The following is an 18,342-nucleotide window of genomic DNA, read 5'->3' on the forward strand; positions in this document are numbered from 1 at the left end:
TGAAAAATCATATTAGGCTGAACTTAATAAACTGTTTGCCTAACTGCCAGATAATTTCTCTTAACTTTCCTAAAAGGCACTTCTGAAAATCTCCAATGAGTTTTTCTTGGTAAAAATCTCTTAGGACTTCTAGTAACAGCTCCATCCTCTTCAGACTTTTTGTAAACCTTGATATCAAGAAGAACTTTCAAGTCAGACCTTAGAAGACAGTCTCAATGAGTCACAATAAGCATACTAGTGAATGATTCTAAAATTCTACCAAAACTAAAAAAAAAAAAAAGCATTCAAGAAGCTTAACATTGATCTTCAGGGTAGGTTTCTTGTTTATTTACCCACATGCCTAACAGAAGTCTTTCTGTTCTCCCTCTAAATAGCGTTTAAGTCTCAATCTCCTTCAGAGCAACACTAATACCCAACACTCTTCCAAAGTTCCTGGTGAAATCCACTAACTCCACTCACATTTCCTCCTCTACTGCCTGCAAACATCTTACTCCATCAGGGCTGTAAAAACAAAACAAAACAAAACACCTTTTTAGATAAATACTTAGTGAATATCCATGTGAGGCTTTAATTTTAAGGATGACTAAGGAAGGTAATTAAACTAGGTACTACTGCTTTTCGTATGAAAAGCTGATTTTGTTGTATGGCTTACTAAAATGAAAATAACTCCAAAAGTTTAAGTAATAACAACATTTTTAGTTGGTCTGTGGCTTTTAAAGGTGAACACACTTCTGAAGGCAACAAACATTCATTACCAAACTTGGTTCAAAGTCAAAGAATTTATACCAGTATTGGAGTAGACACTTGGTTGGTTCACATGACCAATTACAAACTGAGATTCAGTTTACTGGGGATAGGGACCATGAACTATCCATCTTTTGTGCTCTGGTACCTAGTTTAATAAATTTTCTCACGGTACTCTAACTAAAGGTAATAAAAATTGATCTTTAAATAGTGTCCAGAGTTTGTCACACTCTAGCAGATGTACAACTATTTCAAGGGGATATTACATTCTCAAAACAAGACAAATTTCTACAGAAATATACCATACAAATGATGGAGAGGGGGAGGTGGAGGTGATGACGCCAGCTGTAGCAGAGTAGTCAGACTGTCTCAGTGGAATCCTGGCTCTGTTATCTGACTAGCCTAGGCAAATTACTTATTTTCTTTGTGGTTCAGTTTCTGCATCTGTAAAATGGGAGAAATAGTATCTGCTTATAAAGTTGTGCTGAGGATGAAAGGAATCAATATACGTAAAGCACTTAGAATAGTGCCTCCCAGTTAATATGACTCAAATATTATTACTACATTGCTTCTCAGCCTTTTGGCTAAGATTGCGTGTACTATGTTGCAAAATAAAACCACAGCTGTGTACGAAGACTCAAATATTATTACTAGTATATTGCTTCTAGGCCTTTTGGCTAAGATTAAGTGTACTATGTTGCAAAATAAAACAGATGTGTATTTTTACTGTTGATTTTAAATTTAAAAAGTGATTTAACATACTCTTTAAAATTCCCTCCTTTCTTACTCATCTTCTTCCTTGTACAAACTCAGTTCTTTAAAGGGTTCACTGCAGTCCTAACTATTTAACTATTACAATAAACAGATTCAAATACTCAACTGATGACACCTGGTTTTACTTTAATGATTACACTTGTAACTCTTCTTTTCTCTCCTCGCTCCAATTGTTTTTCCACACTTCCCTTTTTCTATTCCTTTGTATGTTTTTGATTTCTCCCTCTCAGTCTGACTCCCTCCCTTCTCTATCCTCCTCCAGCCCATTCCTGGCCACTGTCTCCCCTGCCTGCTCATGATGCTCTCACTGCTGACATTCTTCCCTCTCATTGCTGGCTTCAACCTTGATAGTTGGAGGCAAGGTCAGTTTGCATTAACAAAAAGCTTAGGTGATTGTTAAGACACCAAAAATGGTTATATCACCATCAGTTTCAAATAAATCATTTTTGTCTTTACTCTTTAAGTAATTTACGACATAAACTTTGTGCATACATCATTTGTATTTAAGAAAGAGCCACAGTCATTTTGTTACTCTTCAATCTCCTAATCCCAAAAAAGCCCTAACAGAAGCAAAGAACTCAAAGTCTGTTTTCTATTTGCTAATACATTATCAACAAGCTTGTTCTAATATATTTTTAGGTTTCATCTTTAGTTCCCAGAGGCTGGTGAGGCTATTTCTCCCATATCCCTTAACTGCCCTAACACTCCCTGTCCCCTAAGACTAGAATTAACTATTTTCTGTGCCTTGAGGATGCTTCATTAAAAAATATCCAACAAGTTCTAGGTACTGCAGCTTAGAATTTGGGACTATGACTATAGTTAAGGAAAAATGGTAATGGCGCAGCTTCAGCAAAGACTCACAGAAATAGGATTCCAGAACACAAAAAGAAACCTGCTACATTTCTGAATACTACACAAAGGAACAGTGAAGTTAGACAAGCTCCCCTGAAGCACATCTACTTATTAAAGCTCTCAAAAGGGTTCGATAAAAAGTATCTAGGTCATACAAAAACACTGTAAGAAAAAAATTATAAGAGTTGTCCCTAAACATCAAAATCATACTAGAAAGAAGTGCTTCAGGGACTTCCCTGGTGGCGCAGTGGGTAAGAATCCCCTTGTCAACGCAGGGGACATGGGTTCGATCCCTGGTCTGGAAGGATTTCACATGCCCTGCAGCAACTAAGCCCTGCAGCAACTAAGCACTACAACTACTGAGGCCTCGTGCTGCAACTCAGAGAAGGCAGTGGCACCCCACTCCAGTACTTTTGCCTGGAAAATCCCATGGACGGAGGAGCCTGGTAGGCTGCCGTCCACCGGGTCCCACAGAACTGAAGCTACTCGGCAGCAGCAGCGTGCTGCAACTACTGAAACCCGTACATCTAGAGCCTGTGCTCTGCAACAAGAGAAACTTCCACAAAAGCAATGAAGACCCAGAGCGGCCAAAACAGCAACAAAACAATTTCTTAAAAAAAATTCAACAAAAGGTACTGAGAAAATGGAATACTTGCATGAAAAAATGAGACCTTTACCTTATACTATATACAAAAATTAACTCACAACGGACCAAAGACCTAAATGTAAGAACTAAAACTATAAAACTTAGAAGATGATGGGAATAACTTCATAATTCTGGATTTGGCAATGATTATTTGGATATGATACCAAAAGCACAAGCAACAAAATAAAAATAGGTAATCTGCACATCATCAAAGTTAAAGACTTTTGTGCATTAGGAAAAAAAGAGAAGTTGGCCTATAGAATAGGAGAAAATACTTGCAAATCATGTATCTTATAACGGATTAATATTCAGAGTATATGAAGAACTCAAAGTAGCAAGACCCAACTAAAATATGGACAAAGGACTTGAATAGATGTTTCCCCAAAGAATACATATAAATGGCCAATAAACACATGAAAAGGTGTCCAATGTCAGTAGTCACCAGAAAATTGCAAATCAAAACTTCAATCACTTCACACCCATGATGATGGTTATTATGAGAAAACCAGAAAAGAGTAAACCTTAGAGGATGTAAAGCTAGCATCTGTGTGCATTACTAGCTAGAATATGAGATGGTGCTGGTGCTGGGGAAAACAGGATGGCAGTTTCTCAAAACAAAACAGAATTACAATGTGATCCAGTAATTCCGTATCTGGGTACATACCCCAAAGTACTGATAGTAAGGAACTGAGCAATTTGTACAATCATGTTTATAATAGCTATACATTTGCCCATTAACAGATTAAAATGGATCAACAAATTGTGATACAATTGGTGGTACATACTCAGCTTTAGCAAAGGAAGGGAATTCTGACACATGCTACAACAAAGATGAATCTTGAAAACATTATGTAAAGTGAAATAAGCCAGACACAAAAGTTCAAATATTTTAAGAGTCCACTTATAAGAGGTACCAAAAAGAGTGAAATTCATAGACAAAGTAGAATGGTGGTTGCTGAGGGAAAGGAGAAATGTGAAGTTTGATCATTGAATGGTTTCAGTTTGTGAAGATAAAAAAGTTCTAGAGATGGATGGAGGGTGGTTAGGGTACAATGTGAATGTACTTAATGCCACTGAACTAATACACTTTAAAAATGGCTTAAATGTCACATTTATGCTATATTTTACCACAATTAAAAAACACCAAAAAGCTAACTCACCTCCAAACAGACATTAAAAAACCGATTCGTAACATAAAGTAATAAGGATATGAAATCACATATTCGAAGAGCACATCACACACCTGATCATATCAACCTAGAACAACCAACACAAACACACACTGTACTGCGATTACTGATTTTAAAGGGAAAAATAAACTCCTGGGCTACTTAGGCAAAAAAAATAAAAAGAAAGAAAAATTAGATCACCACCCCAACTGCCAGCAATGCTGTATACCAGGAAAGAAAAAAGTGTACATAAATTTAAGATACTCAAAAGAAAGCAAGAGCCAAGGATTTTACACCCCCAAATTGACCGTGGGTATAAAGGGCACAAACTATTATCATGCAAGAATTCAGACAATACTGTTGCCATGATCTTCAAGAGAACTTCAAACAAAATGACTCAGAGATTTCAACATAAGCACCAAAGGCTCAGACAGTAAAGAACCCGCATGCAATGCAAGAGACCTGGGTTTGATCCCTGGGTCAGGAAGATCCCCTGGAGGAGGAAATGGCAACCCACTCCAGTATTCCCGCCTGTAAAATCCCATGGACAAACGAGCCTGGCCGGTTAGTCCATGGGGTCGCAGAGTAGGACCCAACTGAGTGACTAATACTTTCAACTCTCAGTGAACAATACTTCCCTGGTGGCTCAGATGGTAAAGAATCTGCCTGCAGTACGGGAGACCTGGGTTCAATCTCTAGGCTGGGAAGACCCCCTCGAGAAGGGAATGGCTACCCGCTCCAGTATTCGTGTCTGGAGAATTCCATGGACAGAAGAGCCTGGACAGGCTATTGGGGTTGCAGAGGGTCGGAATGAGCGACCAATACTTTCACTTTCAAGTGAACAATACAAATAAAGTTACCTGCAGAACTAAGCATGAATGAAGATTAAAAGGAAGAGTACAAGATGAACCTGGAATATCTTGCTATAATAAAGTATTTGAGGAAACTATCCCAGATTATATGGGTATGGAATTATATATGCTCTGGCAATTCTACTCCTGGGAAAATACAAGGGCAACCAAAACATAGTTCTGGTTTCAAAACATTTATGTGGAAACACAAAACACACATACGCGTTTACAGCAGTAATAGAACAGCCAAAAAGCAGAAACAGCACAAATGTCCATTAGCTGATGAATGTACATACAAAATGTAGTATAATGGTAGTTCAGCATGAAAAATAAATCAAGTCCTGATACACGGTACAACACAGATGAACCCTGAAAACATCATGTACTAAGTGAAAGAGGTCAGTCACAAGGGATCACAGACTGAATAACTGCATTTATAGAGACTGTCCAATAGGCTGGGGGTAAGTATGGGAAGAGATGGCTAAAGGATGTGGGGTTTCTTTTTGGGGTAATAACAATTTCTTAAATTGATGCACACAACTTCATGAACGCACACAAAAACCACTGAATTGTACACTTTCAAAAGGTGAAGCACAGTGTGGGGATTTTATCTCAACAAAGGTGGTAAACACGGGGCAAGAATCAAGTATTTACTCTACCTTTCCCATATAAACTTGTACCAGCAAGTGTCCAAATAGTAGATGAATCACAGCATTTCACTCTAAAAAATACTACAACTTAAAAATGAAAAAATGATGAGTTAAGAGCATCAATGAATTAAAGGATCAAGGCACTGAATATCAACAGCTGCCAACACCACAAAAAGAAACCAGACATTAGCAGTGTCCTGACTGAAGAATGTAACAGCACTGGCAGTCTTGCCTAAGGGATCTAACATGAGTCTGATAAAATTTCTGGACCCAACTGGCAATTTTCAGGGAATACAAGAACAAAGTACATCAAGTGAAATGCTGGGCAGGATGAAGCACAAGCTGGAATCAAGATTGCCAGGGGAAATATCAATAACCTCAGATATGCACATGACACCACCCTTATGGCAGAAGGAGAAGAGGAACTAAAGAGCCTCTTGAAGAAGGTGAAAGAGAAGAGTGAAAAAGCTGGCTTAAAACTAAACATTCAAAAATCTAAGATCATGGCATCTGGTCCCGTCACTTCACAGCAAATAGATGGTGAAATAATGCTAACAGTGACAGACTATTTTCTTGGGCTCCAAACTCACTGCAGATGGTGACTGCACTCATGAAATTAAAAGATGCTTGCTCCTTGGAAGAAAAGCTATGACAAACCTTGTGTGTGTGTTAGTCGCTCAGTCGTGTCTGACTCTTTGCAACCCCATGTACTGTAGCCTGTCAGGCTCCTCTATCTATGGGATTCTCCAGGCAAGAATACTGAAGTGGATTGCCGTTCCCCTCTCCAGAGTATCTTCCTGACCCAGGGATTGAACCCAGGTCTCCTGCATTGCGGGCAGATTCTTTACCATCTGAGCTACAGGGAAGATCTTGACAAACCTAGACAGCATATTAAAAAGCAGAGACAACACTTTGCCAACAAAGGTCAGTGTAGTTAAAGCTATGGCTTTTCCAGCAGTCATGTATAGATATGCGAGCTGGACTATAAAGAAAGCTGAGCGCCAAAGAATTGATGCTTTCGAACTGTGGTGTTGGAGAAGATTCTTGAGAGTCCCTTGGACTGCAAGGAGATCAAACCAGTCAATCCTAGAGGAATTTAACCTTGAATATTCATTGGAAAGACTAATGCTGACGCTGAAGCTCCAATACTTCGGTCACCTGATGTGAAGAGCCAACTCACTGGAGAAGACCCTAATGCTGGGAAAAATTGAAGGCAGAAGGAGAAGGGGATGACAGAGGATGAGGTGGTTGGATGGCATCACCGACTCCATGGACATAAATTTGAGCAAGCTCCAGGAGACAGTGAAGGACAGGGAAGCCTGGCATGCTGCAGTCCATGGGGTTGCACCGAGTTGGACATGACTGAGCAACTGAATAACAAGAACAACAAAGGAAAACGATAAACTGTACTATGAGCATACAATAAGCAAAATTCAGACAGGTGGAGACTCTACAGGTCTAATGTCCTAGGTCCGTCAACAGACAAAATTCAAGTAAAAGAAAGGGATGGAGAGGAAACCTGTACTTTGAGACAGGAAATCTATCAAATCTTTAATACTAGTCAAGGATTGCATATATCCTATCCACATCCTTCTCTGTATTTTTAATCACTTCCAGATTACTTATAATACCTAATACAACACAAGAAAGTGAAAGTGAAGTCGCTCAGTTGTGTCCGACTCCTAGCGACCCCATGGACTACAGCCTACCAGGCGCCTCCATCCATGGGATTCTCCAGGCAAGAGTACTGGAGTGGGGTGCCATTGCCTTCTCTGTTAGTGAACTCCTATGTAAATATTAAGAGCTGCTGGTGTGGGGTAAACACAAATTTTGCTTTTTGGAAATGTCGCATTTTTTCCAAATAGTTTCAATCCACGGTTGGTTGAACCCACAGATGCAGAGGGCTGACTGTATAATGGATTATGAGACACAGAGGAGAAATCAAAATTAAAATGAACAATCTTCAACTTTAGCAGGTATCAGTGTTACTTTAACAGTAAGAGAGAGGATGCCAGGTCTCACCACAAGTATCCTGATTACACAGGTTTAAGATATAGTTCACTAAAGCATATTTTAAAGGAACATTTTGGTAATTCTCATGCAGGAAGCTGGTGAATCACTACTGGCACAATGCAAAAGCTTTGTATGTACTGCTTTCGGTGATAAAATTTCAAGGCTATGAAAAGATTCCTAACAACAGATACTTGAGGTAGAAATAGTGATAACTGCATGAACAATGGAGTCTAGATCTGGGTGAGATTTTTGCTTCTGTCACTCTGTTGCTGTGTGACTTCAGACAAAGTGTTTAACCTTTGATTCTTTTCTTCCTTATTTGCAATAAGAGGGTAACCAACTTCAGATAAATATTTAAGAACGACACATCAAAATTAACTTAAGGAGGAAAAACAAACACAGAAGCCCAAGAAACTCTTCCCATGAAACCAGTAAATGAATATAGTAGACACTTATCTCCTGATAATAAAGCAAAATTAAAGGCTGGTATGTTTGAATAACTAAAAAAATTATGTCAAAAACCTCCATAAACAAAATTAGAAGACAAACTACTAAAATATTTGCTAACATGATAAGAAATTCACAAAAAGCTCAAATAAGAGGCTAAGGAACACATTAGTACTTCACAGAAAGGCAAACTAAATTTAAACTTTAAATTTTAGGGATATCAAAAATGTTTCCCTTAAGCCCTAAATTAGAAAAAGATCACAAATTGATCATTGTTCCCAAGGTCCTTGAGGAATTACAGATGAATAAGCAATTTCTTACTAGAACATAGAAAATTTCACCAAACACTCAAAATTAATCTAGTTAAGGATAACACAGCTTTAGTCTCCTTAGCTCTCTAGGTTAACCCATGGTTTTCTCAACCTTAGCCCTACTGACGTTTTGTACCAGCTATCTCTTGGCTTTAGCGGGCAACCCTGTGCACTGTAAGATGTTTAGCAGCATCTCTGGCTTCTATTATTCACTACGTATCAGTAGTACCCCTTTCCCGAGTTGTGACAACCAAAATGTTTCCAAACATTGTTAAATGGGTGGTGGGCAAAACCGCCTCTGGCTGAGAACCACTAGGTAAATCTATACCATCCTTTGCTAGTGCCACCTTAAAAATTACTTCTCCAGAAACAGCCACATCTGTCCCCAACTGGGATCAGTCCAATTCTGTATGTTTTTACATTTGCTGCTATGTGCTGGATCCAATGCCTGTGAAAAAACGAACAAAAACCCTTTCCTCTCCTGATAAAGATACACACAAATGTTTGCACAAGCAAAAAGTATTTCTGAAAGGGCACACAAAGACAGTGAACAGCAATGGTGTAGGGCACGGGGCTCAGACACTTAGATGGGAGGGAGGTTTATCATATCCCCTTTTCTACCGTTTTCATTTAACACATGTCTGTTAATTTTCAAATAATAAAACACTTTAAATGTATCTACATGGGGAGAATGTATATAGAGGAAAATGTAAAAGAATTCATTCAACACACCTGTGAAGCAACAAGAGTTGATCCATTCTGTTAACAAACCATTGCTGAATATCTATTTCATGTGAGGTAATGGTGAATATAGCCAAAAAAGAAAAGAAATAAACAAACGCCCCTTTGTCCTTACGGTGCTCACCTTCTAGCCTGGGGTGAATGGTGGTGGTGAATTTTTACATTTAACTTATTTATATTCCTATGCTTGACAGAAATTTACAGCTTTCACAATAAAAATTTGAACAAAATCTTTAGCTAACCAATTCTACCAAAATGTTGGTTTTCTTTCACAAATGTCAATATTTTATGGCGATTTTATGAGCAATTTGAGTATAAATAAGCACGAGTTAGTGTAAATTGTATGAAATCTGTTAAAAAAAAAATCTTGCACCAGACTTGCCTGGTGGTCCAGTGGTTGACTCTAGCAGCCAATATAGAGGGCCCAGGTTTGATCCCTGGTCTGGGAACTAAGATTCTGCATGCGACAGCCCTGCCCCACCATCTTGAATACATTTTGATGCAAAGATTATTATTAAAAATCAGAATGGGAGAATGCTTTATTATAGGACAAACAATCGGGACTTTGGGCAACTTTCTAGATAGACATAAGAATGGCTTTCCTTTAAATCATTTAAGTCTTTACAGAGAAGGAAAAGAATGCTAAAAGAACATCTTTAAATTTTCAAATGCTGTCTATTGTCAAGAGCCAAGCCAACTGCGAACGATTAAGACTGAAGACAAAAAGTGGTAATCATTTTTCAGCACAAGCAAATACAAGTTCTTTTATGCTTATCAGCTGACTAATTTTAATGTATTTAGTGAAACTCAGATATGACATTGATGACGCACTCTTAGAAGTCAAAAATCATTAGTTCTGAATACCGCCTTTAGCTAACCATGTATTTGATACCTTAAACTAATAAAATACATTTAAGTTTGGCATAAATGTTTCAATTGCTGCAGTTCAAGAAAGAGGCCAACAGATCTAAAGAAAGTAAAGAGAAGATTAAAATGACCCCATGAACTGGAGAAATGCTAGGAAACTAGACAATGACCAATAAAAATACTAAGAATGTGCTCTTTACAACCTCATCTGAAGAGAACTCAGAAGACTTGGAATTAATACAAGAAAACAAGTGCATTGTAAGCTTGACTAACCAAACAAACTAATGAACAGAGTTTCTAGGAGAAGCTGAGTCAATATGTGCTCTATGACTGACACAGGGGACAATGCTCTCCCACAGGATATACTTTGGAGGCACTGTTGTTTCCAGAGCTTTTTTTATACACTTCACTAGATTCATCTTGAGCTTGATCCAGCAAGGCCATTCTTCAATTACTAATCTTAATTACATAAATCTTACTGCATCCAGTGAGCAAAAGATAGATTTATGTAATTAGGTTACATATAAAACTCATTTCCTGCTGATAGCAAGCCAACCTTCTAAAAAGAGAAACCGACAATGATGAAAGACAGCTCTGTTGACACTGATTTTTAACCCAAGAGCAACTTGACCTTTAGGGGATTTTTTACTTTTAAATTTGTCAATGTGAGAAAAAATAAAGCCACATAAATTTTTTAATATAATGAAAGCATATTTATTATAAAATTGGATATATTTTGTCACCAACATCTTTAAATTTAAGCTTGTTATGGCTTAATTTACCAAATGGTGTTTAATTTACTTTGTAATGACTTAAACCTTTTTAAAGTTTACTATGACATTCCATTATAGCCTTATAAGAAAACTTTTCCCAATAATGTGGCAGAATATGAATTTAAAAGTGACTCACATTCAATTTGAGACCACCCCCTTCACCCTAAAAGAATAGGAAAAAAGATAAAAGAGTGAGGCTGTGCAATTGTTGCAAGTGCACCAACACAAATATTAAAACCACTTTTGATATAATAGCAAAGGTAAAAAAAGACAATGGTTAGAAATGAAGAGTGCAATTTACTTCTCAAAACAGAAACTAACATCAGATTTCAATTATTCTGCTAATAACAACTCTGTACAACATTGAGGTTTGCCTTTATACACACATAAGACAGAAAGTAGGGTAATAAAAATGAGTACTTTGGCTTTCTTACTGAATGATGGCACTTAAATAAAATAACAAGGGTTAGAATGCCAGCGACCTGGGCTTCACCAGTCAATTTAAAGTTTCAGCTGTGAATTTTGGCTGTAAGCATTTGCTTTAAAGCATACCAAACAGGCCATAGAGACAAATTATGAAAGAGGGACGGTTCAAAATAAGAAGTGTAGTCTTGTAGTGATATCATTACTGAAGTAGAAAAGCAAGCAAATGGGCATCTGCAGCCACACAAAGAATTTCCAGAACTATTTTAATTTGTGACTCCTACCAGTATTTTCCAGGGCTACTTAAGTCATATTCATATTAGTATTTATCAGTTCACTACTGCCTTAGAAGACAATTTAAATAAAAATGCTATTTCTCTCAATCTAAATATTACTACCAAAAAGGTTTCCTCTCTCTTCCCAACACTATCACTGATCTAAGTTCCATGCACAAGAAATAACTAGGGAAATAAAAACAGAACAAGAATCACACAGATTTAAAAGATGAAGAGTAGAAGCTATGGAGACTGCAAGAGACCGAAATGTAGATAAGAAATGTATATTGTTTTTAAGATAAACCTATATGCCAATCTGATAAACCAAGTCAGATTTACGATCAGAAGACATTAATATAGGAATCAATCTAAACTATGAAGCTTTTCCTTTCTTCCAACTCAAAAAAAGAACCTTTTCAAAAACCGTTTTCTTAAAAGGTCTAATAACAATCCATGCATGAAGTCTTTCATGGTCAATTTTTCCACACACCTTTCAGAGTAACATTCTAAAATAATAGCTATAAGTAAAAAACATGGTGAGAAATAAGGTAAAATATTTACCTTAAAGTATTTCTAAATGATATGTAGTTTTGTTAACAGGTACAACACAGTATGCATGTTTCTCTGAAAAGAGCACACACCCAACTGCCCTGTTTCATAATTTAAAATTGCAACTAAAAGCCACTACTCAATTTGTGACACACAAGATTTACAGCATATGTTCCAAATCAGTACCTTAGTATTGCAAGGTAAGATGAACTTCAAACTAATTATACACATACACGACATAGTTTTGTCTGAAGCAAGATACAATTCAAATCACCAAAAATTTAAGTAGACAACTAATGCGAACTTGTGATAAATAACGTTTGACCACTTAAATTGTGTTAACAAGTGAAATATTTTTGCTAAAATAGCAAAACAGTTCTTTCAAAGGATTATTACAAAACAAAGTTGCAATTAAACTAAGCCCAATTCATACTATTTGAAACAATATGAATACAGATGACCGCGTCTCCCCATCACATTGTACATTAAAATTGTTTAATTTAATTACCTGAAATTGTTTAAATGTCGAATATAAAACTTAAATGCATACAAATGTAATAAACACTCTTTGAGAAAAGAAATGCTTCTGATTTCTCTCAGCTCAAAAGAGCCGGCAGAGCCTGACACAGCGCCTGGCAGCTTGTCATCCCAAATTAAAAAACTAACAAACCAACGAACCAGAAACCGCGCATTTGAAGCAAAATGTTCAAGCCATTCACCTTCACTGTTAACTTGGAACACTAAATACAGTAGTAAAATCCACGACCAACTCCTTTCTACGTATCGATTGTACCTTAAAATTTGGTTGCAGTAAAAACAAACAATAAAATAGTGCAATAAAATAGTACTTACATATCTACTGAATTTGGTGAAAGAATGGTGCATGTAAAACCTGTGCATATAAACAATCGCAGTGTTTATTGTAAGCTGAGAGCTGGAACGTAACATTTAGGAAATATTGGAGAAAAACAAGATCTCTTTCAAAAACAATTTTGAAGGAAAATATCCGATCTACGGTCCTTTTCCAACGCCACCCGTTCACTCAAAACCAATCCCCAAACTGTAATAATAAGTAAGTAAGTAAATAAATAACCACAAGTTGGTGGGGTGGGGTCTGGCGGTTATAAAAAGCTTCACACCGAAATGGTAATACTAACAGTAACAACAAATGCCGAGCATTTCGCTCTAATATTGAAATTAAGCGAGCCCAGGAAGGATTGATCAATGGCTACGGCTGACTAAACCTCAAATCAGAGTTGAAACACGCGCGCGCATACCCATACAAAACCTTGTCAAGAATATAAAGACCTCCCGTGCGCTCCCCAGGTACGAGAGAACCGCCATCAAATTCGCTGAGAGAGCTAGCTCTCAAGCCCTTCTCGGACGAGAAGTGGAAGCAACCGCCTTTTTTCTGCGATAATCCCTAAAAGTCCCCTCTCGTCTGGGCGGCACTCCCATCCCCCGCCGCCACCACGCGCGGCCCCAAACAGATTACACAACGCAGCCTCCCGGCCCGCATTCCCGGTCTCCCCTCCTCCTCCACTCCTCCGCCGGTCGCGAGCGACCTTCCGAACCCGAACCTGCCTTCCCTTACGGCGCGGCCGAGGCCCAGCAAAGGCCGAGGCGACGGCGCCATGTTCGCGGGGCACCAGGCCCGGCGACCCGGCGAGTAGTGAGAGGGACAGGGCGTGAGCGGGGAAGGCCAAGAATAAGAAAGGATACACATTGAGACGCTGTCCCATTTCCTGGATGAGGTTGGCCGCCTGCTGGCGGTACGAGAGCTCTTTATCCGCCTCCACTCCGCAGCGACGGCTCGGCGTGTTCTCCAGCTGTTCCCGGGTAAAGAACCAGCGAGAAGAAGCTCCACGGCCCGACGCCATGACACTTCCTCCTCCGCCCGCTCCCTCACCCACCCCCCGCCCCTCCGGGCTCGCGGACTCCCCGCCAAGGCCGCGCGACCCCGCCCCACTCCGCTCGCCGTAGACCAGGCACTGCCCCTTTTCACCCCCGTCGCCGCGCGTGCGCGTGCGCGGGGACCGCCCTATCGGCTCGCCCGAGCCTTTTGCTTTCTCTTTCCTGCCTCCATCCTCGCTCTCGCGTACGGGACCACAATGCTCCGCGCCGCTTGTCATTTGGAGGCGCCCAGAGGTGGGGGTCGGCTGGAAGGAAAAGGTCGGCGCGGTGCATGCTGGGTTTAGGATTGGCTGGGCTAAGGGCGTGGTGGAGAGGAAGGGAGAGACTGGTTTCGGGTCGGGTGACGAGAGAGGCGGGCACGCGGCTGCGCCATGTGTCCTGGGCGTGAACTCTCAAATCCCGGCGATGCTGGAATCTGGAGTCTGGCAGCGCTTAAAAAAAACCACAAAACCTTGCTGTGTCGCAGTCGTGCGGCACATCTCTATTTTTCACAGCGTCGGTCTGCGCAATATCGTAGGCTCCCTACTCTCAAGTGGTAGGCGGACAGCCTTCCCCCAATGGGTGGTTCTGGCAGGGACCTACCTGAGAAAGGGTGCAGAAGAAATGACGCTCCACGTTTGTGCTGTTCTTCAGTGCTTTTCCTCTACATTATCTTGTTTGAATTCCACGACTACGCAGGCCAAGGGTTATCCAATTAGCAATCAGAGTAGCTGGATTTCCAAACTAGGTTTCGAGTCCGTTTCGGTAGTGGTTTTTTAATATCTGTGATTTTAAAGAGAAGTTTGAAGAGAAGCAGGTGTTGTAAAAACAACTGAGGAAAAAAATTATCAGTGTTGAATATGGTAACAGTATTCATTAACCCTTTCTTCTGTTCCTGTAAGAAAATTCCGCAGAGCTCCACCCTGGGAGTGGGTGCGTCTCTGGCTTTGAGCCAACGCCTACTGTGTGTGAATAATTTTCTAAGTTTTTAAATTTTTGTTGTTAAGTTGTTGAGTCCTGTCCGACTTTGGCGATCTCTCGAACGGTAAGCCCACCAGGCTCCTATTTGCCAAGATTAGAGCACAGGAAGACATACTTCTAAAGGCAACTGGTACTTTCATTGAGTTCTTGATTAAATCTCCAAGCTTTTGCCATCGTTTGGGCGCTCCGACGCTCAGTGTACTGATGTATCTTGGCTTTGCTTGCCCCCCACCCCGTCACACACAGTATTGAGGTATTTTGGTAGTCACCTGGCGTGAACGGTTGTCTAAATAACTTACTTTCTTACCTACCTTGCTTAGAAGTTCCAGGGCAGATTGACTGAAAGCAACACTTAAAAAGTGTCTACTTTGAACGCTCATTCATGATAAAAGCTCTAACAAACTAGGAATGTAAGAGAACTTCTGCAACTTAGTCAAGTTAATACAACCTTAGAGCTAGCATCATGCTTAATGGTGAGAAACTTTCCTACTAAAGCATGACTCCGTCTCATCACTCCTTTCAAAGTTGTCCCGTAAGTCCTGTAAGAAAAGGAAATCAAAGCTAAGCAGATCAGGAACAAAGAAAGAAAACTGACTTTGTTCCTAGTAACATAATTGTTCATGTAGAAAATCTTAAAAGAGTATTTAAAAAAACTGGAACTAGTAGGTGACTATAGCAGGATTATAATACACAAGAGTCAGTTGCTTTCCTGTGTATCAGCCATGTGTAATTGATATTTGAAGCTAAAAAACACAATATCGTTTATAAAAAATAAAACAGGTGTGAATCTAAATATGTACAGGATCTGTTTATAGAAAACTATAAAGCTATGATCAAAGAAAATAGATATGAGTGGAAGGATATTCTGAGTTCATGGATTCCAAGAATTAACATCACTAGATGTCAGTTCTTCCCAACTTCATTTATAAATTCAGTGCAATCCCAATAAAAAATTTATCAAGTTCTTTTATAGATAAGTACTAATTGATTCTAAAGTTTATATGGAAAGACAGAAGACCCAAAATAGCCTACACAATACCAAAGAAGTGGAATGGGCTCTACCCAACCTCAAAGCTACAGTATGAAAGACAGTGTATATTGGCAAAATAATAGACATACATCAGTGGATCAGAATAGGGAGCCCAGAAATAGACCTATAGAAATATGATCTTTGACAAAGGAGCAAAGGCACTTAAATTAAGAAAAGATCATCTTTTCAACAAATAGCGCTGAAACAACTGGACATCCATCTGGCAAAAAACCCCCACAAATCTCACAAAATCTCAAAGATCTCACTTTTAACAAAAATTAATTTTAAGTAAATCATATCCCTAGATGTCAAATGCAAAGCTTTAAAAATTCTGGAAAGTAACAGGAGAAAAGCTAGGTGACTTGTTTGGCACTGAGTTTTTAGATACAACACCAAAAGATGATCCATGAAAGAAAAAATTAAGTTGGACTTTATTAAAATTAAAGACTTCTGCTCTGTGAAAGACAGTTAAGAGAGTGAAAGTACAAGGAAAATGTCTTTGCAAAACACTTTCTAATAAAGGACTTGTGTTCCAAATATGCAAAGAACTCTTAAAGCTCTATAAGAAAGCAAAGAACCCAATTTTAAAATGGACAAAGGGGGGGCTCTTCCCTGATGGTCCAGTGGTTAAGACTCTGCACTTCCAATGCAGGAGGACATGAGTGCCATTTCTCATCAGTGAACTAGGGTCCCACATGCTAAGTGGCCAAAAAAAAAAAAAATAAAGGGAGCAAAGGATCTGAACAGATACTTCACAAAGAAGTGATACAGATGGCAAATAAACATTTGAAAAGATGTTAAACATCATTTAAGGGCATTCTTAGTAGTAGTTTGTAATTTTAAAAGACTGGAAGCATGACCATTCATGATTTGAGGATTGAATAGTTTGATATATCTATACAATGAAATACTAGTCCCCTATTAAAAAGAAGGGATCAAAGTGCTGAAAGAAGAAAAGCTGCCAATCAAGAATACTCTATCAGAAAAGCTGTCCTTAGGAGTTGAAGGAGAGAGTTTTCCAGACAAGCAAAAGGTAATGGAGTTCATCCCCACTAGACTGGCCTTACAGGAAATGTTAAAAGGACTTCTTTAAGCTGAAACAAAAGAGTGTTAATTGGCTGCAGGAAAACATATTAGAGGATGAATATCACTGGTAAGTTATGTAGGAAAAATCAGAATAAAGTTGTAAAGGTGATAGGTTAATTACTTTCAAAGTTTGAAGATAAAAAGAAAGTAGTAAAAATAACTATAACTACAAAAACTTGTTAAGAGACACGCAAGATAAAAAGATATAAATTGTGATATCAAAAACATACAACATCAGTGGGGAAGGGAATATAAATATAGAGTTTTATAATGCATCCAAATTGAAGTTAGCTTGCTTGCTAAGTCACTTCAGTCATATCCAACTCTTTGTGACCCTGTGAACCAGACCGGAGCCCTCCAGGCTCCTGTGTCCATGGGATTCTCCATGCAAGAATACTAGAGTGGGTTGCTAACATGCCCTCCTCCAGAGGATCTTCCCAACCTAGTGATTGAACCCACATCTTTTAAGTCTCTCGTATTTGCAGGTGGGTTCTTTACCGCTAGCGCCATCTGGGAAGCCCTAAGCTAGCTTCAGTTCAGTTCAGTTCAGTCGCTCAGTCGTGTCTGACTCTTTACAACCCCATGGATTGCAGCACGCCAGGCCTCCCTGTCCGTCACCAACTCCCAGAGTTTACCCAAACTCATGTCCATCAAGTCGGTGATGCCATCCAACCATCTCATCCTCTGTCGTCCCCTTCTCCTGCCCCCAATCCCTCCCAGCATCAGGGTCTTTTCCAATGAGTCAACTCTTCACATGAGGTGGCCCAAGTATTAGAGTTTCAGCTTCTGCATCAGTCCTTCCAATGAACACCCAGGACTGATCTCCTTTAGGATGGACTGGTTGGATCTTCTTGCAGTCCAAGGGACTCTCAAGAGTCTTCTCCAACACCACAGTTCAAAAGCATCAATTCTTCGGCGCTCAGCTTTCTTCACAGTCCAACTCTCACATCCATACATGACCACTGGAAAAACCATAGCCTTGACTAGACAGACCTTTGTTGGCAAAGTAATGTCTCTGCTTTTGAATATGCTATCTAGGTTGGTCATAACTTTCCTTCCAAGGAGTAAGCGTCTTTTAATTTCATGGCTGCAATGACCATCTGCAGTGATTTTAGAGCCCCCCAAAATAAAGTCTGACACTGTTTCCACTGTTTCCCCATCTATTTCCCATGAACTGATGGGACTAGATGCCATGATCTTCGTTTTCTGAATGTTGAGCTTTAAGCCAACTTTTTCACTCTCCTGTTTCACTTTCATCAAGAGGCTT

The 18,342-nt window shown here is 39.3% G+C and overlaps 2 protein-coding genes across 13 annotated transcripts in view; both read right to left on the minus strand.

Moving 5' to 3' along the window:
• RAB3GAP1 (RAB3 GTPase activating protein catalytic subunit 1) overlaps positions 1-6,391 on the minus strand; it is a 219,026-nt gene extending 212,635 nt beyond the window's left edge. Inside the window, exon 1 of the mRNA XM_055572747.1 lies at positions 6,388-6,391. The gene's annotated coding sequence lies outside the window, so the exon portion shown is untranslated. The remainder of the gene's footprint in view (positions 1-6,387) is intronic.
• CCNT2 (cyclin T2) overlaps positions 1-15,008 on the minus strand; it is a 34,130-nt gene extending 19,122 nt beyond the window's left edge. For 3 of the 12 annotated variants that reach the window (XR_008711988.1, XM_055572753.1, XM_055572749.1), the window contains exons 1-2: positions 13,808-13,987; positions 12,938-13,019 (exon numbers count right to left, since the gene is read on the minus strand). Coding sequence is in view for 9 of the 12 variants with exons in the window: in XM_055572753.1 (XP_055428728.1) it covers positions 12,938-13,019; positions 13,808-13,965 (240 nt within the window). In the remaining 3 variants the exon portion in view is untranslated. Of the gene's footprint in view, positions 1-459; positions 983-1,046; positions 1,189-10,974; positions 11,002-12,937; positions 13,020-13,373; positions 13,755-13,807; positions 13,988-14,581 lie in introns of those variants that run through there. The other 9 variants (XM_055572751.1, XM_055572748.1, XM_055572755.1 and 6 more) reach the window with 8 other exon arrangements.
• Positions 15,009-18,342: the final 3,334 nt, after the last annotated feature.

The sequence above is a fragment of the Bubalus kerabau genome, chromosome 3 (assembly GCF_029407905.1).
Source record: "Bubalus kerabau isolate K-KA32 ecotype Philippines breed swamp buffalo chromosome 3, PCC_UOA_SB_1v2, whole genome shotgun sequence".
In the NCBI taxonomy this organism is placed as follows: domain Eukaryota; kingdom Metazoa; phylum Chordata; class Mammalia; order Artiodactyla; family Bovidae; genus Bubalus; species Bubalus kerabau.